At 37.8% G+C, this 20724-nt stretch overlaps 1 protein-coding gene across 2 annotated transcripts in view; it reads right to left on the bottom strand.

Annotated features, from left to right (window-relative positions):
- Positions 1–20724, bottom strand: part of Trhde (thyrotropin-releasing hormone degrading enzyme) — a 407371-nt gene that overhangs the window by 32718 nt on the left and 353929 nt on the right. For both annotated transcript variants that reach the window (XM_039079684.2, NM_001108991.2), the window contains 3 exons: positions 15188–15335; positions 13089–13186; positions 11562–11669 (listed from right to left, as the gene is read on the bottom strand). In XM_039079684.2, coding sequence (XP_038935612.1) covers positions 11562–11669; positions 13089–13186; positions 15188–15335 — 354 coding nt within the window. The remainder of the gene's footprint in view (positions 1–11561; positions 11670–13088; positions 13187–15187; positions 15336–20724) is intronic.

Genomic DNA, 20724 nt, shown 5'->3' on the forward strand with positions numbered 1-20724 from the left:
TTCCAGAACAGAAAGATGAAGGAAAAAAGAAGAGAAATCATCCTTTTGATTTTCATTGATCATATAACTCATGGGGAAGAAAAAAGATGTTTCAGTCTGGGGAATGTTAATGGAATGTGTTTTTGATATGCATCCCAAAGAAGCCTGTGTGTTCCTCAATGTGTTATCAACATTATTTCAACTTGAATCAATACCTCTGCAAAGAGTCATGTTTCAAGTGCGATTATCATACCCAGGCTAAATGAGGCAGAAGCATGCACACAGCTCTCTATGAGGTGTGCTCCATAATATACAAGGTATAAAGCCAAGAATGACCAGATAAGGCTTCATATAGGATATTGATCTACTGCACTCATGAGAAAATATGAACGACTAAAATAGAGCTCAGTTTTAAGATATTGAACATAACTCAATGAGAATAGTACCACTCATAAAGTATCATTCTTTCTAACCCCTTAGAAATAACTGAAGCAATATTTTTTAATATGCTGTAATTGTGGTTGAAGAATAAAAGTATTGAGGTCATTAGGAAGTACAAAGATATATTTGGAAGTATAAAACACTATTGGCTAGTTAGTAAATTAGTATTCTAAGTAAAATACTTAAATGCAAATAAGAAAATTATAGAAAATTTAAAATTAATACATGAGCTGTGTATCACGTAATATAAATTAGACCACAAATAGTTATAAGTTTCAAAGGGTAGTGAACAAAGACAAAATTAAGAATCATATAAGGTTCCCGAGGACATCCATATACATAATATTAGGATGTCAGTTTTTAGATAGCTCTTTTATATGTGTCTACCTAAGTTGTAGTTTCGTCCTTATAATTAGGAAAGGCTTTTGGTTTTCCATGAAACAAATGTATAACATGAAAAGTAATGAGACACATGAACAGAGGAGGAGAAATGAAGCTAAATTAAGAGCTGAGTGAACACTAAGTTTTAAGAGCCACATTCACACCATGGTTAAGCACAACTACTTTGTGTTGTTATCTCTCAGTTCCTGCTCTGGATCATCTCTCTGCTATGTGTGCTTTCTGTTTAGACAATGATTTTAATTTCTCATTAAAGCAGTTTCTCCTAAACAATCATTCGAAAGTGATATATTCATACCTAAGCAGTAAGGGAACCTGTGAATTACGTCACTTGAACCAAGTTCCAAAATACTACATTTTCCTTTTATAAAAGTGATTCTATTACTTCTACCGCCTGGAGAGAAAATAATTCTCACCTATGCTTTAACTTCCAATAGGGCATGACACTGTGATGTCAAGAGAATTTTAAATATTGGTGATGATATCTGTGAGATATGATTTTAGGCTCTTAAATTATTTTTATTCACAAATCACAAAGGAAAGTCCATGTTAACAGATAATGACATTTTGATCACTGATTATAATGATATTTGGCATAAAAATTGGGTCTATCATGAAAAAAATCTTTTCACATTGCTTCAAAGAATCACTTTCTATTTTGTATTCTTATTATTTAAAAAATGTTTGTATGTATTCAAATAACTACATGAGTGTGTGCATGTAATACAAACATAAACACACATACACACACACAGATAAAGGCACAAACATTACAGAAGAGTATCACAGAACAGCACATAGATTCTGAGAGGCATTATATTAGAATTAAGACCTGGAGAAAAGGAAGAACGACATAGAGTCTGTGACTACTCTGTACCCGGTGCCAACATATCTATCAAGTTGTTGGTTAGATGTGTCCTAAATATTTTCAGAACAGTACAGATCATTCCCATTGCTCTGGGTTGCTCACCAATACTTGATGGCAAGACCCTATTGTTGAAAACATCATATACTTTGGTCATAGGACTGGGGAAATCAAGATAGCCTGGAAGCTGTCTCCCTTCTAGATAACTTTAGTATTGGGAATTTTGTACAGGAAGCTGTGGGAGAAAGTCACCCACAGTCTTATTGAGATATGAATACTGTGAACTACAGTTATGACTGGAATGGGGTATTCTCATGACTGCAGTGGTGACATAAATGTTAAGGGGTGACTTCCCACATTCTGATTGTCTTTAAGACTTGATCTATGGGAGGATACACTTACGTGTTACTATTAATCTGGTCATGAACCCATAGTTGGGAAGCTTATAACCCCAGGGACATTATTTTTCTAAATAATATAGTAGAAAATTACCCTCTAATTTTGTATCTCTATACATATAAGTTAGTGCATATCTTAAACCTCATCAGAGAAGCTTATTTGGGTGGTGTACATAGTAGACAGTGCTTAACACATTCACAGCTGGTGAAAGTCCGGAGACTAAGTGCCAGGAAATATTCAGGCACAAACAAAACATCTAGTGCACATGCGCGCGCTCGCGCACACACACACACACACACACACACACACACACACACACACACAGAGAGACAGAGAGACAGAGACAGAGAGACATGGGGGAAGAAAACCTAAAGAGGCAGAAATATTTTTTTAAGAACCTGATGTCTAGGACGACCTAAGAGAATGAAACAGTGTCAAGTGGACATGACACGAATATTTCTATCATGAACTCACAGCAGCTATGGCTGCCTGCACGTGAACTCTACATTCTGGCATGAAAAAGGAAATGGCACATGAATCCACATCACTAACTATGGAGCTATTAACAGCCGGTTGTGACTTCTGCAGGGGAAAAAAAAAACATCGATTCTCTTTAGTGGTAAGGCCCATGCTAGGTTTTCTACCTCCAGAGAATGACCTCCCGTGAATTAATAAACAAGAGTAACAAGTTGAATCTGAGGGTTATTTAAAGAGTAAAGTTGGGCATGGTGGCACATACCTTTAACCCCAGCACTCAGGAGTCAGAGACAGGCAGAAATCTGGGAGTTCAAGGCCAGCCAGGTCTACAACGAGAGTTCAAGGAAGACCAGCATTACAGAGAAACCTTGTCTTGAAACAAAAAAGGAAAAAGAAGAGAAAATAAAGAATGTGTGAAGTTGGGAGAGAATGTGCAGAGGTGGGATTGGTCTAGTTGGAGTAGGAGCCTGATTATGATCAAAATTGATTTGATACAATTTCTAAAATATAAAAATATTATGCCAAAGAGATAGCAATCATATTGTTAAATATCTAATTATAAGCACAATTAAAATTGCTTTTTTAGAGTCCACTGGTTGCATTTGGAGTGTAAGAAAAGACCACATTTTGAAATGCATTTCAACAGTTCACTGTGAGTTAAGTCTTTGAAATTATTTAAATGTTTGTTGATAGAAATTGTTGCATGCCATCCTAGGCATATTTTAGAAGACATATCAGCACAGAGCAGGAGCTTGTAGAATTATTTAGATGATATTTTCTGAATTTCTTCTATTAAGAATTACAGGCATTAGAGTTGGTCACTCTCTCTTCCTCAGTAATGCTCAGAAAACTTTACCTCCTTCATTCCACAACTTCCTTTCAGCACAATTTAAAATTTATTTTGATATAATCAATACATACAATAATTTCATTCCTATACAATAATGTCTTGACTCTCACAGGTGACAGATTTCTCATTGGTGACACTTGCTTGAGCTTTGATTTCAGTTATCTGACTGTTTTTGAAATTTGGTCTCTACCTGTAGTGGTTTGAATGATAATGACCCTCATAGGCTCATGTATTTTAATACTTTGTCCATGATTGGCAGAAATTTTTGAGAAGGAGGATTGGCCTTGTTGAAAGAGGTATGTCACTAGAAGTGGGTTCTGCAGCTTCCAAAGGCCATCCCCTTTCTGTTTAACTATCTCTGGTTCATATATATGGATTAAGATGTAAACTCTCGAATGCTAGTAGCAAACCAGAACTGAGAACGGGGTCCCCATTGGAGGAGTTAGAGAAAGGATTGAAAAAGTTGAATGGGATTGCAACCCCCTAAGAACAACAATACCAACCAACAAGAGCTCCTAGGGACTAAACCACTACCCAGACTACACATGGACAGACCCATGGCTCCAGCATGTGTAGCAGAGGATGGCCTTGTTGGGCATCAGTGGGAGGAGAAGCCCTTGGTCCTGCCAAGGCTGCACCCCACAGTGTAGGGGAATGCCAGGGTGGGGAGGCAGGTGGGGGGTTGTGGAGAGAGAACACCCTTATAGGAGGGGATAGGGGGCATATGGACAGGAAACCAGGAAAGGGAAAAACATTTGAAATGGAAATAAAGAAATTCCTTAAAGAAGAAACTATTATATATATATATATATATATATATATATATATATATATGAATGATGTAAGCTTTCAGCTACTACCCTAATGCTATGCCTGCTTGCTTGCTTCTGTGCTCTCCACCAAGATGTCCATGGAAACAGACCTTCTGAAATTGTGGGCACCAAATTAATATGCCTTGTTCATATTGCTTGGTTGTAGCAGTTGAAAAGTAGCTAAGATGTCACTCCACTAGACTTTATGGTTTATAACCTAGGACCATGCACTGTCAATTCAAGCCAAGTGAGAGAGTCTATCATCAAACCGATGAAAACTACTACATTCCAAGTGTACCCAGCAAATAGGAACTGCTCAAAATACACTTCCTGAACGTATCAGCACCTGCCCTTGTATCAAATGACCAAATTGTACCATAACTGAGCTAGAGAAGGAAACGCATATGGTTTATATTCACATAGCAGGTATGAAGATTTGACAAAACCACTGAGGCTTTGGGAAACCTCCTTTCTTAAGAAGCTGCTTGAGTTTGTCTAAAGTTCACATTTATTCAGAGTAAAACAAGGGGCAAAATGTAATTCCTTAACTCAATTCTCTGGTGATTGGGCCAGCCAGGTGCTTATCATTCTATATCTAAATTCCCCGTTCTATTCACTCCTCTGTAAAACAGTTATGTGGTTAAGCTAACACTTTCCTGGCTAAGCAGTTCTGACTGGAGAATCCATGAATGTAATGTTTGGTACAATCTATGATATGTTCTAAAGGAACAGGACCGGAAATTCCCAAATCTCATAGACTGTTAAGTTAAACTAAGTCCTGGTTTTAGAGGTTGATAATATACAGGTTTTTAAAACATATCCTTATTTTATGTGCATGGATGGTCTGCCTGCACGTCTATATATGGGTGCCAGATTTTGTGAGCTGTCGTGTGGGTTTTCAGTATTGTTCTTGGGCCCTCTGGAAGGTCAATGCTCTTAACCACTGATCAACCTCTCCAGCCCCCAAATATTTTCCAATCAATTTATTTAAGGCATGATACAAAGAGTCCTTTGTCCTCCCATATTTATATTCTAATAAAAGTCAAGAAATGATGGACAAAGGTGACATACAGAGATAAATGCAATGAGTTTCTATGTCTGTAGTATAAGAAGTAACAAGGTATGACCAATGGGGGTCCGTGTGGCATCTAATTATCATAAAGAAGAAAGGAAAGATAATATTTACTTAGAGACCTAGATTGGCAGTGTTTTCTTAAAGAAGGGGAAAAGAATAAATGTTCTCTCATTCCTAATTTAAAATAACTTTGATAATATTTTTTCTCTATTACCTTTTGAAAATCCCAAACTTATGTAATGTGGGCTTAACACTGAACACATCTAATAAATGTTACTATCTCTGATTTCACTACTTAAAATTCACATTAATCATCACACAGAGGCACACTACAAGAGGGACTGTTTTTGTCATGTTTTGTTGTTTTGTTTGTCTTTACTTCATCTGAGGTTTACGTGTCTGAGGGTAGATAGACCCTCTCTTACTGAGCTCTTGCAGCCGGAGCAGTTGATCAGAGAGATGACTGCCACTTGTCTGACAAGGAAGGTAAGGGCTTTGTCAAGGGTTTCTAGTTGAGCAGCCTCGGTTTGATCACAAATGTCCTTTACTCTGGGGAATTCTCTTTGCTTACATCAGCAGTTCCAGAAGTGTGTCCCCAGAGCAACTGCACTACCGTTACTTGGGATCTTCTTATAAATGCAGACCATTAGACCACACTCTACCCACTTAGCCATAAATACTGATGTGGTACCTGGTAAACTGGGGTGCTCAGCTCTGGATACTGCCTGTTGAAGCTTAGAGCCACCAGTTCTTCATCCAGTTATGTATATCTGCTTCTGCGGGCAGCACTTAACATGCATTAACTGCTTTTAGGTTTTCAATATTTTAAACCAGTCTTGAAAAATTATATATGGCAACTCAATGTACAATGAACCAAATATAGTAGAAGAAGGAATCAGGCTGAAAGGATCAGAGAGCCCCGTCCTTCTACTGGTCATCTTGGCAAGCTGCAAAACTTCTACAGGACCTACCTGCATTTTCCTTGGGCAAAATTAAAAGTAAAATTTTACATAAAACCTGGTAGTCTCAAATGTAACAAGGATTAAAAGTAAGGTAACTGTTGATTGATGACCAATATTAGTAACATATTAGTGACATTATGAATAATTACAGGAGTAGTGAAGTTTCTGATTAAACTCACAAAATATCAGAGAGGAGCCTCTAAATTTTTTTTCTGGTTTCAAAGGGATTTTTAAAATCATTTCAGTTCAATAAACTTTGTCTTTCGAAAGTGTATGATTTTGTGAGTGAGAGTACATTTGTGCATGCACATATAGATACACATGTGTGTATATGTGTGTGTGCATGTGTATGTGTATATATGTGTGCTTTGTGTATATGTGCATATGTGTGCATATGTGTATATATATGTGTGTGTGTGTCTGTGTGTGTGTGTGTGTGTGTGTCTGTGTGTCTGTGTGTCTGTGAGTCTGTGGAAGCCAGAGGATAACATGAGGTGGTGTTATTCAGGAACTGCCCACCTTGGTTTTTGAGACAAAGCCTCTTACTTAGCCAGAGCTCACCATATAGGACAGGTTCATTGGCCAGTAATTTCCAAAGAATCATGGTCTTTTCTTCTCCAGTACTGGGATTACAGAAAGATGCTATCACACATAAAGATTCAATGAATAGAATCCATGTGCCAGAAAAGTTCTCCATTGACTGAGCTAATTCCCCAGCCCCATTTTAAAGTATTTTTTTAAAGTAGAGTTAAGATGTCAGTTTCTGGTTTACATGTTAGAAAAGGGCACTATTATCTGTTGAGTAAATCTTTCATACAAAGTTAATCTATGTATTACTCGGTGTCCTCTACAGGAAAACAGACATCAGGGGAATATGTATTAGAGAGGGGATTTATTAGATTGGCTTACATTATATGGACTGTGTACTCCAACAATCCAATGTTAACTAACCATCATCACACTCCAAATGCAATTAAAGCTTCGTTGTGCCCTCTAATGCTATTTGAAAAAATACTGTGGGCACACATGTAATTTCAGCTTAAATCTATTACTGAAAACAGTTCTGATCCCCATGTGGCCAATGCACGGAGTCCACTGCACCCAGCACAGATTGTCAAGTAGAAATTAATCTGCAGTAGCAGAGAACGCTCCGTACTTCACTCAGTGAACTTCTACTTCTTACCAACTTACAAACAAATGAGAGAAACTACTTCTGTCTTATGGTTTTAATATATAAAAATTAAAAAAAAAACTGGTCCTTCTTATTTTTCTCCTTTAGGTGTGAAATTTCCAGGTCTCACAAGCTCTCTCCCGGTTCATATTTCCACGATCTTTTTATCATTTGTATTGTTCTCTACTGAAGGCTTGGCAATTTGTCTCCGTTCTGATCCGCGGCACTCGGCTGAACTTAGCCTGCAAATTGCAACCTAACAAGACCTGAAGGCAGCTCAATACATTTTTATGCATGACATCACCATTACAATTCGGCACGCTGTAGCATTTGAATAGTTTAAAAGGGATCAGAATGTCGACTCATCCGATGTATCACCCACTGTAAGTCCTGGCTTTTTCTCCCTGCTGCCATCATCTCCAGCTATTCATGGCAGCCTTTGTTTCCGTTATCCTCCTTGCACTGACATTCACATCTGTTCCATTTTCCTGATTCCAGGGGCTCTGATTGGCCCATCTGCCTAATGTGTCAAGATGCTGAAACAGCTCCACAGCACCTCCTAAGATACGTGAGCCTCACGACTTCCGGCTTCATTGTTCTGAGTTTTCATGGTAAACACACACCTTCCAACCTGTTCTACATGTTATTTATGTGACTCCCAGTGCTCCTCACTTAGATAATTTTTTTAAAAATTGCCCCTTTTAAGGTCCCAGGTAAATAATGAAACAGTGAGAAAAGAAAGCTGACTAAGCAACTCAAGTCTATTTCCCCCTTTACTGTTTATATAAGAAACTTAAGCTTTTATTTTTGGTGATTTGGTGATATTACCTGTCTCTACACCTCCCCACACCATTCACCCAAAATCACAGCCTATATAGGAAGCCATCGAAGAGAACTATTATAAATTTGTGATAAAGAAGCTGAAATATAGCTCTCCCCATTTGATGGCTTCTGGTAAGAGGTGCGAGTGGGGAAGAAACTGTCAAAAGAATTATAAGATGTTTGGCTCCAACTTAATCATTTGTACCATGAACAAAAGCAGAATTATCAAAACCAAAATGAGCTGACTACTTATGCATAAACTTCCATTTATAAAGGAATTATGGAAACAATACATTGCAAAAGCTTGTGAATGAGGAGTAGTATATTTATTAAACAGTTTTCTTTAAGAGGCTGAGCCCAGGGAGTTGACCATGTTTCAGGGAGAATACAGGTAATACAAATTACACTTGTGGTCTTTCTTCCTTTTTATTTTTTTCTTTTTGGGGGTAGAGGATAGGTAGGAAGGTCACAAGGGTAGTGGGTAGACTTGAGAGAACTTGAGTGTAACCAGGGTACATTGTGTGGAAATCCCAAATAATAAATAAAAATATTATATTGAAAAGGAAGAAAGCTAAACCTAGCATATCTGTCAACCATCTTTCCTGGTGTTTGTTGTTCTACTATCAAGATGCCATGTGAATAAATGAGAGAAAACCCTAATCTTCACATGCACTGGTTCAGTGGAAATCGTGTCCTCTGCTTCAGTAGACCACTGGTGGGCACACCACACAGTCGCTTAAGCAAAGCTTAGTAAACAGAGTAAACTCCATTCCGCAAATCTGCATGCCTCAGCACAAAAGAAAACAAAGCAGAGATCATAACAGTAATGAAGGAACTGTCAAAAGGAATCACAAAATATTTGGCTCTGCCTTAATGACTTTTACCATGAATAAAGGCAGAATTATCAAAGCCAAAATGAGCTGACCACTTATGCATAAACTTCCATTTATCAAGGAATTATGGGAATAATAGATTACAAAGGCTTGTGAGTGAAAACTAGTATACTTATTAAACTAGGCAGCATCCTGTGTGTGCCACTTGGAATCTCATCCTTCTGCCTTACATTCTGGTACAGAGCCACTGCTGCCCCTGGTCCAAGCCTAATTAAGCTAGCTTTATCTATCACGGGAGAGAATGAGCTCCTTCTAAGCAGAAACCTGTTCCTATGGCATGTCCTCCCCCTCTCTTTTGCTAATTTTTTTCAGAAAATAAACTATAAATATATTGAACACCACCGTCATACTATACGATTAATAGAACTGTGCACTATTAATTTTGAGATCACTTCTATTTGCTTTTCAGCTACCATCGGACACAAAAACTTGCTTAATAAAGTTTACAGGTAAATCATTATTTTTAAAATTAGAGGACTTTCCACAATAATTATAATTTCTAAATGTGGATGCTAAGCCTGAATGCTCTTTGGAAATTATGATAATATACAGTGTTGTCAAGCACATTTTAATGAAACAGAAAGAAAAACATGTTCACATAGATAAGTTAAGTGAAAGATTAAAATCAATTATTAGTTCCAAAGAAAGGATGTATTTATAGCCAATAAATACCTTATAAATACATCAATAGAAAACCTTGTAAAAATAAAGGATAAGGCAATAGATATTATAATTTGTAAATATTAATATTGTTCATTCTATTTATTGTATACATGTATATATGATACATGTCCTAATTTTTCACTTTACATTTTAAGTAAATGTTTTTGTGTTCTAATTGCATGTGGCAGACTCAGAGGAGGTGAGGACAACAGGCGATTAGGTCTTATAATGTGTCCAATTCTAATGTGACAGCTTTCAGAAGACTTAGCCCGAAGGATACTAAGTGCTGACGTCAGTAAAATTTTTAAAATGATGACACTTTGGGCCTAGAAAGACAGATGTGATGGAACAGTTGACAGATGATAGTGACAAAGTACTTTCCCCCTTAACTCGGCATCGGATCAGAAACAATCATTTAAAGAACGAGGGGGACTGTTAGAGGAAGTGAGAAACATTAAAGGATCACTAAACATTCCAATGAAGGCTTTCCCTCCTGAACCACACTTCTAAATGCGTCTGCCATTCTTTGGTTTGGACTCAGTGAGGTATTAAATTTAAATGTGAAATTGTTGCTAGGACAATTATCAAATTGTTCCCAAAGCAAGTATTAATGGCTTCAGTTGTATGTTTCTCTGAGAGGTTTTCACTACAAAGACCTACATCAGAGTTAAACCTCTTGTGACCCACAAAACATCATCCTCTAAATGCCCTTCTCTTCCCATGAGACTGTTGTTCTGTAGTTAATCATGGAAGCCAGAATCTAATCATATATACACACACACAGCAGAAAATAATCATATATATACATATGTACACACATATCATATATATCATACATACACACTTTGGGAAACTGGCTCCATATATATGAAAGTATATGTATGACTATATGTATATTTATATATATATGTATTTAATAAAATATTTTTAAGAAATCAGTCTATGAAATGCCACATTTTAATGAAAGTAATAAATGTGTTATACCTATATATGTCTAATAGATGACACACACACGTGAGTGAACACACACATCCATACACACTGATCTTATTGATATATATGTATATATATATATATATATATATGAAGAAAGACTCCTAGAAATACAAAGAACTACCATTATGTCAATAAGATGTATGTGTCTATAAGCCATACAGAGGTATGATACATCTGTCACTTTCATTAAAATGTGACATTTCATAGAATAATGTTTTCTTAAAAACATTTTATTAAATAATTTTAATTTTCCATTTGTATTAATATTATGCATCATAAAATTCTAAGATAAGATACAAGGTTAAGGTCATTGTCGAGGGGCACCCAAAGAGCAAAGGCCTTGCTTACGACCTTTTGGTTTTTAGTTTTTCATTTAAACATCAGTTCTGGTTCTTTGTTGATAATCTATGCTGGTGGCTGTGAATAAATATTTCAACCTTTATGAAAACCTTTAAGAGTTTAAATTAAGTTAATTTCTTTCATATAAGGAAGTTACCAGACTTAATAAAAGGTGACCTCCCTCCATGTATATGAAGAGTGAGGGCCAGGACAAAGAAAGTTAGCCTAAAGCCTGAGTAACTGTCCCAGGATGAATGTATCATAGCTTCCAAGCTGCTACTTTGCCCACAGTGAAGCTGAGACAGTGAGTGTTCTTCTGTGTATTTTTCTTGCCTTGCTTTTCCCCAGTTGATAAGAGGGATGTAGCCACCAAGATCTGAAAAATGCCATCAGAAGTGTAGAGTGTGCTCCACCTTACCTGTTTCTATTGCTGGAAATCCAGTCTGAAATAAGAGTTGACGCCTGCTGGTGACAGTGCTTGTTCCCAAAGCTACAGGCCAACATTATCACTTCCCTCCGTAGCTCTCTGTATGTATGTTGTCAAAGGGGGAAAATGGTTAAATAAAATGTTACTATGTGAAAAAATCAGAGAAATTCATTTTGTTTGTTTGTATGTATGTATGTATGTATGTATGTATGTATGTATGTATGGTGGTTGGATGGATGGATGGATGGATGGATGGATGGATGGATGGATGGATGGACACACAGATGAATGGTTGGTTGGATACAGATAGAAAATACACATATGGGAAAGCCAGAGACAGACAGACCACCATCTCTCATATGTTGGTTATCTCCATTGACATCTCGATTGGATTCAAATTTAGCAATGGAGAAATGTCTCCGATATGCCTGTTGTTTTCAGAGATAGAATACTGAAGAAACAAGACTCACTCTGAATGTACATGGTATCATTCCCTGGGCAGAAGCCTAGACCTTATTCAGGAAAAGGGAAGAAGCCAAACTAAACCATAAACTTCACCTCTTCTTGCTTCCTGAGTGTGGATACAATATGATAATTCCCCTCACTCACCCACTACCATCCATGATGACTCCTGGAAAGTATCTTTGTGAAACAAGGGGCAAAATAAACCTTCTATTTAAACAGGACTGACACATATACGAACTCACAAAGACTGTGGCAACCTTTATAAGACTTGTACAGGTTCAAACCAGACAAGGAAAAATCAACTTTCTCCACTTAGAGTCACTGTATGTATAAACACCATACTCTGTGAGAGACTCCATGCCCAGATGTCCTTGGCTATCACAAAACTGATTCGATTTTTTTGTTTTATTTGCTTATTTCTTTTGTCTTACTGGGTTTTATTTGTCTGTCTTTATTTTCTTCTTTTTCTTTCTTTCTTTTTGGTTTTTGCTCAAGAGAGAGAACCACTTGAAACTGGGTGGGTACGGAGGTAGCGTATATCTAGGAGAAGTTGTGGGAAGGAAAGACCTTCCCTCATATATTTGCATAAAATCTATTGTATGAAATATACTGTGTGGAAAAACTTTGTTTCCTTTTATCACTTATTTTGTTACAGCGTGGAAAAGGTAATTAATACGGTAGGTAAGTAAAAGATAACACAAAATATGTTTAGACATGGAAATCCTATGGTGCTGTGTAAAGAGACTGAATTAAACTGAATGGGAGTTAAGCACACTGTTTTCTGAAGCTAGTCCTTCACTCAAGGGTGCAGGTACTGATCCCAAGACCACAACACAAACAGCTCTTAAATGAAAACACAGTCCTGAACTGCTTTGTTCTCATCACCAGGCAGCAAAACCTGTGTGGCTCAGCTGCAGTCTTCCCTAGGTAAGTGAAATGCAAAATGAAGACTGAGACAAAGGCAACCTGGTGATGCTGAAGTCACAGTGTCACTAGCAGTGTGTGCATTCACACAGACTGGGGAAGGAGGAGAACAGTAAAGTCAAACAGTACTCATGTTGATAGGAAGCTTGAACGACAGAGCCATTGAAGTTGTTCTTTGGCCATCCAAGCTTGCTGTAGGTTGTTGCCACTTGTTTTAGAATATATTCCTGTGTGGAGAATGAGAGAAACCAAGACGGCATTAGCTTCATTTCTTCCCAAATTCTGTAAGTTAAAAACCGAAATCTCGGTAATTCCACGTAATATTTTTCCTATGCTTTTATTCAATTTACTATTTCAGACATAGAAGATGGTATTCTTTTCTTCTAACTGAATAACGTGCGGTGCTAATTTTTTCATGAGCAGTCTTAATAAAGTAAGAAAAATGGGGAATATTCTGGGTGAGATTCATGCGTGCAGATATGTAGCCACACATAGATAAGTCTTAGTAAAACAATCACCTAATATGCTTTTTAAGGTTGCATTTTTGTTTATGCATAGTCTGGGTGCCTATAGAAATAGATGCCAGATCTGTACAGGTGCTTGCAGTGGGGCAGGAAAGGGCCTCAGATCTACTGTAGCTAGAGTTATAGGTGATTGTAAGCTACCCAAGGCAAGGCTGGTAATCGAACTACGGTCTTCCAGAAGAACAACAAGCAATTTTAATCTCTGGGCCATTCTCTTCAACTGAAACAACTAATATTTGTACATTTTGCATCTCTAGAGTCTCCTCCACACAAAGCTGTTAGACTGGCCCAGCCAATAGGCTAGTATTGTGGAAGAGAGGGTGCACGCAACACTTCCTTACAGTGACATAGTATCACAATTTCAAAAATCTGTTCACCCAATGGTGCATTTAAATATCAAAGCGGATGTAAGGTATGCTCTCCCTGTCTTTAATGTGATCTTAGAATTTTGTCTAAGGAATGAAAGCACTAAAAATTACAGTAAGAGCATTGCTTAACTTTTATTATAACAGAGGACTCTAACAAAAACTATACTATTCAAAAGCATAAACATACACAAGAGTGTATTTTGCCATTTTAGGAGTTTCACACCTCGACGACTCTTTGTTAGGGACAAAGGGAAACTTTCTCTAGCAGATAAACATTATCCCCTAACTCAAAGGACACATTTCTTTGCATGTCTGTTGCTAAGGGCTTGTGCAAATCTAACAGCAACGAACAGGCAAGCCATGATTATTCTCAATTTTAAAACACTAAGTCGTCGGAGTCACCTTGATGAAGCCTTTGGGTAAGAAAAACAGGAGGCCATGATGCAACTGGGATGAGCATTAGACAATCTAGGTGGTTCTAATAACAAACTGAATCACTGACAACCCATCTTTGAGCAATCTCAATTGTGTGTGTTAATTCGCAGACGTTATGTCCTAAGTCGCGGAATCATTTCATAAAGCACAGTGCAGGTTCTTAAAAAATATCTGAAGGAAAATTTACAGCGCACTAGAATCACTGTGATAAGAAAGCAAGGAATGAAAAGCTCATTAGCGGTACTTAATCCTGATTTTTTTTCAAAATGATCATTGAATCCGATTAGGTGCTCTTGGCAGTACAATTTTGGCTCCCTGGACTTTAAGCTTAGAAAATCTGGTCAGGTACCATTTTGGAATGTGTGTCATGCCTCCGTGTCTGCCTGGATTATCTGTTGTTTGCTGTCCTGTATCCCCCTGGACCCAATTATGGATGGGCTTTGCCCTCAATGTTGATCTTATCCTTGTTAATTAAGGAGGTGCATTGAATTCACCATGCCCTTTTGGATAAAAATAATGACTAAGAATCTTTATTGAAACTGTCTATATTCTGTTAAGTTTTCTGGGATCTCTCCACTCAGGTTAAGTCCTTTGTGAACAGAGAGCCCTTTAACTCTGAAGAAGTAAGTTTGAACTTTTATGGATTTGCAGTGTACATCCTTTCTTAAATTCTCAAGCACTTAAGCTTAATTGACACTTTTAGGCCAGAATAAAAGGTACCTTGTGTTAAATTTCTTTTTTCAAGTAACTGTCATCGGAATTGCATAGAAAATCAGGACAAAAATAACAGCCTACACGAGTAAAGAGGAAATGAAATAATTCAGACTCAGTTGCATAGAGTGCATAATAAGAAAATAGTTTATCTTCTGAATATTAGAAAGGAGAAATGCTATATTCTTACATTGAAGATATTGTAGTTTTCCATGCGGTCCAGTAATTTATCCAGAGGATAAAGAGCTCGGCTGGCAGCATGCCAAGGAAGAAAATCCTTTTCCTCAGAGAGGTATCTGATGATCTCTAGGGGAATATTCTGAGGCAAATAGCCTGCCCTGAACAGTCAAAAGAAAGTTAATGTTAATTAGATACAGAAAAGATACACAGTAATGCGAAAATGAAGATTTTACTTATGCAAATAAAAGACAGAAAGCAAAATTCATCATAGTCTGAGGAAAGGACACTTAACGATATAAAAATAAAGTTATCCTTTTTTTGAAAAAATAATGGCTTATTAGGGTGCCAGAGCCACAAAATACATGCAGAGTCAGAGAGCTAAAGTGTTACAAGAATACGAACACATCAGAATGGGTTTTTGTAAAGGAGAGAACTATGGAGTTTGAACTGAGCCAATAGGTATTTCCTTGACAGAAACTCTTCAGGTAAAATAAGTAATTGAAAGTAATTGATCACTAGCTTGTGATGCCCTGTAGTTCTATGTAAAGACTTTTAATTCATACTGTTCTGTAAAGGATGGCTAAAATTAAACTACCTATTTATGTTTTAAATGTGTACATCATATAGCAATATAAATTAGTTTTAATTTGATGCTTTGTGTATGTGTGTATACATGGTAGTGTGGTATGTTATTGCACGTGTGTGCATACCACGATGCACATGTGGCAATCAGGAGATATCTTTGAGGGTCAGTTCCCTCTTACTCACTACTATGAATGCCATTCCAATTGGCCCATGAGTTTACAGCAAACCTGCTTTTTGCCTCCTGTTGTGGTAACCTCTCCAACCCAAATAAGCCCGTGCAAAGAAAACACAACTCAGTTACTATGAGTACAAGCTTCATGCCTAGATTGGTCAGCTCTGCCACTGCCCTACTCCAGCTGTAAGATCCCTTATAACTTGAGGTTTATCCAGGCCACTTACTTCAGCTCTATTTTCCTTCCACCTCCTTCTCCTCAGTTGTCGTCCCCTTCTCTCTCTTCCCTTCTTCTCCCTACAACTCTTCAGTTCCACCTTCCCTTCCCCTGCCCAATCACTGGCTCTTCCCTTTAATTTACAAGTTACAATGGGGAGAAGCTTTCTGATGAAGTCACCTGAGTATATGGTTCACTCCTCATCTTAGGCAGCCCCTCTTAAGGAAGCAGAATTAGCATCAAGATACAAACAGCACCAGGGCAACCCACAGCCTCTTTTCCCTCAGAGGTGCATTCTGGGATAATGACATACATGCTACAACATCAAGATTTTTAGTTTTGGAGGAGGGTGCTGGGGGTCTGAATTCAGGAAATCAAGCTTACATTGCAAACACTTTACCCATCTCGCCATCTTGACAGCTCAAACATAAAAGTATTTAGTACATATGGAAATGAAGTGTTGGAAAGTTATCTGAGTACATTTTGTCTGTAATTTTATCTATAATTCTGTAGAATAAAGAAACCAAAAAGGTTAATATGTCTTGAATCTCCCATGAATCACATACAAATGTGAAATGGAAGTGATATATCTAATAGTTTATCAGAAGATGGTCTTGCTCTTGATGTCTCAACTTTATTACCAACATCATGTATTTTACGAGACTTTAAAAAAAATCCTTAATTACTGCTATGGTCTAAATAACGGTGTCTTCTCAAATTCTTATGTTAGGAACTTATATTCCATGTGATGGTCTCAGTGGTGAGCAGTTGGGTAAAACATGACAGATTAACCCTCATGGATGACTGGGATGAGCGATAGAAGCAGCACAGTTAAGCTGGCTTCTCTCTGCCACTATTGCCAACTAGGACAATGTTTGAATACATATACATATAAACTTTTAGTAGATAGATATATAGATAGATGATAGATAGATAATAGATAGATAGATAGATAGATAGATAGATAGATAGATAGATAGATAGATGATAGAGAGACGAGAGAGAGATGAGAGAGAAACAACCAAATCATATTTATTTGTGTGTGTGTGTGGGTGTGGGTGTGTGTGTGTGTGTGTGTGTGTGTGTGTGTGCGCTGCCTTCATGTATGTCTCCGCACAAAATATGTGCCTCATGCAACAGAGCACAAAAGAGGACATTTAATTTCCTGGAACTGGAGTTACAGATGATTGTGAGTTTTGGAGGCTGGGAATTAAACCCTTTGGAAGAGCAGCCAATGGTCTAACCATTGACCATTTCTGAAAGCCCAGTTCTGAAGCCCAGTTTAGTCTTGCATTGATTGTGGTGTTTCTTTGTTTGGTGGATTGTTTTTTTGTAGAGAAATCTTATTTGTGCATAATAAAATGTGGCCAGGGTAGAAGCAAATTTATCACTCTCATTTACACATTTTCATAATATTTAGTACTTAATGTGATATGTTAAAACTAGGATATAGGCAAATATATGCAAATATTGTATTACTGCTGTGCCTATATTATTTGCAATTAAAAACCAACCCTGGGTAATGACTTGAATAGTTCTCAAAAGGAAGTTAAAAAAAGCCTGTGTCATTCTACATATTTTGATATAGCTATGACACACGATCAATCATAGCTCATGTAACTAACTCTCATTTCAGAATTTTCTAACAGCAATTGCTGTTTGAAACACTAGTTTCTATAATATCACCCTTTGCAATTTATATCTCCTTGTATAAATAACATCAAATTAACTACAAAACCATGGAAATAAGTAACTTTATCTTTTATCTAAGATTTTTTTCAATAATAATTACAGTTTGTGTTCTTGGGTTTGTTGCCACAAAAAAAAAAAAGAACATCATTTTTTTTTATTAACTTGAGTATTTCTTATATACATTTCGAGTGTTATTCCCTTTCCCGGTTTCCGGGCAAACATCCCCCTCCCCCCTCCCCTTCCTTATGGGTGTTCCCCTCCCAACCCTCCCCCCATTGCCGCCCTCCACCCATAGACTAGTTCACTGGGGGTTCAGTCTTAGCAGGACCCAGGGCTTCCCCTTCCACTGGTGCTCTTACTAGGATATTCATTGCTACCTATGGGGTCAGAGTCCAGGGTCAGTCCATGTATAGTCTTTAGGTAGTGGCTTAGTCCCTGGAAGCTCTGGTTGCTTGGCATTGTTGTACTTTTGGGGTCTCGAGCCCCTTCAAGCTCTTCCAGTTCTTTCTCTGATTCCTTCAATAGGGGACCTATTCTCAGTTCAGTGGTTTGCTGCTGGCATTCGCCTCTATATTTGCTGTATTCTGGCTGTGTCTCTCAGGAGCGATCTACATCCGGCTCCTGTCGGTCTGCACTTCTTTGCTTCATCCATCTTGTCTAATTGGGTGGCTGTATATGTATGGGCCACATGTGGGGCAGGCTCTGAATGGGTGTTCCTTCAGTCTCTGTTTTAATCTTTGCCTCTCCCTTCCCTGCCAAGGGTATTCTTTTTCCTCATTTAAAGAAGGAGTGAAGCATTCACATTTTGATCATCCGTCTTGAGTTTCGTTTGTTCTAGGGATCTAGGGTAATTCAAGCATTTGGGCTAATAGCCACTTATCAATGAGTGCATACCATGTATGTCTTTCTGTGATTGGGTTAGCTCACTCAGGATGATATTTTCCAGTTCCAACCATTTGCCTACGAATTTCATAAACTCGTTGTTTTTGATAGCTGAGTAATATTCCATTGTGTAGATGTACCACATTTTCTGTATCCATTCCTCTGTTGAAGGGCATCTGGGTTCTTTCCATTTTCTGGCTATTATAAATAAGGCTGCGATGAACATAGTGGAGCACGTGTCTCTTTTATATGTTGAGGCATCTTTTGGGTATATGCCCAAGAGAGGTATAGCTGGATCCTCAGGCAGTTCAATGTCCAATTTTCTGAGGAACCTCCAGACTGATTTCCAGAATGGTTTTACCAGTCTGCAATCCCACCAACAATGGAGGAGTGTTCCTCTTTCTCCACATCCTCGCCAGCATCTGCTGTCACCTGAGTTTTTGATCTTAGCCAATCGCACTGGTGTGAGGTGAAATCTCAGGGTTGTTTTGATTTGCATTTCCCTTATGACTAAAGATGTTGAACATTTCTTTAGGTGTTTCTCAGCCATTCGGCATTCCTCAGCTGTGAATTCTTTGTTTAGCTCTGAACCCCATTTTTTAATAGGGTTATTTGTTTCCCTGCGGTCTAACTTCTTGAGTTCTTTGTATATTTTGGATATAAGGCCTCTATCTGTTGTAGGATTGGTAAAGATCTTTTCCCAATCTGTTGGTTGCCGTTTTGTCCTAACCACAGTGTCCTTTGCCTTACAGAAGCTTTGCAGTTTTATGAGATCCCATTTGTCGATTCTTGATCTTAGAGCATAAGCCATTGGTGTTTTGTTCAGGAAATTTTTTCCAGTGCCCATGTGTTCCAGATGCTTCCCTAGTTTTTCTTCTATTAGTTTGAGTGTGTCTGGTTTGATGTGGAGGTCCTTGATCCACTTGGACTTAAGCTTTGTACAGGGTGATAAGCATGGATCGATCTGCATTCTTCTACATGTTGCCCTCCAGTTGAACCAGCACCATTTGCTGAAAATGCTATCTTTTTTCCATTGGATGGTTTTGGCTCCTTTGTCAAAAATCAAGTGACCATAGGTGTGTGGGTTCATTTCTGGGTCTTCAATTCTATTCCATTGGTCTATCTGTCTGTCTCTGTACCAATACCATGCAGTTTTTATCACTATTGCTCTGTAATACTGCTTGAGTTCAGGGATAGTGATTCCCCCTGAAGTCCTTTTATTGTTGAGGATAGCTTTAGTTATCCTGGGTTTTTTGTTATTCCAGATGAATTTGCAAATTGTTCTGTCTAACTCTTTGAAGAATTGGATTGGTATTTTGATGGGGATTGCATTGAGTCTGTAGATTGCTTTTGGTAAAATGGCCATTTTTACTATATTAATCCTGCCAATCCATGAGCATGGGAGATCTTTCCATCTTCTGAGGTCTTCTTCAATTTCTTTCCTCAGTGTCTTGAAGTTCTTATTGTACAGATCTTTTACTTGCTTGGTTAAAGTCACACCGAGGTACTTTATATTATTTGGGTCTATTATGAAGGGTGTCGTTTCCCTAATTTCTTTCTCGGCTTGTTTCTCTTTTGTATAGAGGAAGGCAACTGATTTATTTGAGTTAATTTTATACCCAGCCACTTTGCTGAAGTTGTTTATCAGCTTTAGTAGTTCTCTGGTGGAACTTTTGGGATCACTTAAATATACTATCATGTCATCTGCAAATAGTGATATTTTGACCTCTTCTTTTCCGATCTGTATCCCTTTGATCTCCTTTTGTTGTCTGATTGCTCTGGCTAGAACTTCAAGAACTATATTGAATAAGTAGGGAGAGAGTGGGCAGCCTTGTCTAGTCCATGATTTTAGTGGGATTGCTTCAAGTTTCTCTCCATTTAGTTTAATGTTAGCAACTGTTTTGCTGTATATGGCTTTTACTATGTTTAGGTATGGGCCTTGAATTCCTATTCTTTCTAGGACTTTTATCATGAAGGGGTGTTGAATTTTGTCAAATGC

The sequence above is a fragment of the Rattus norvegicus genome, chromosome 7 (assembly GCF_036323735.1).
Source record: "Rattus norvegicus strain BN/NHsdMcwi chromosome 7, GRCr8, whole genome shotgun sequence".
Taxonomy (NCBI): domain Eukaryota; kingdom Metazoa; phylum Chordata; class Mammalia; order Rodentia; family Muridae; genus Rattus; species Rattus norvegicus.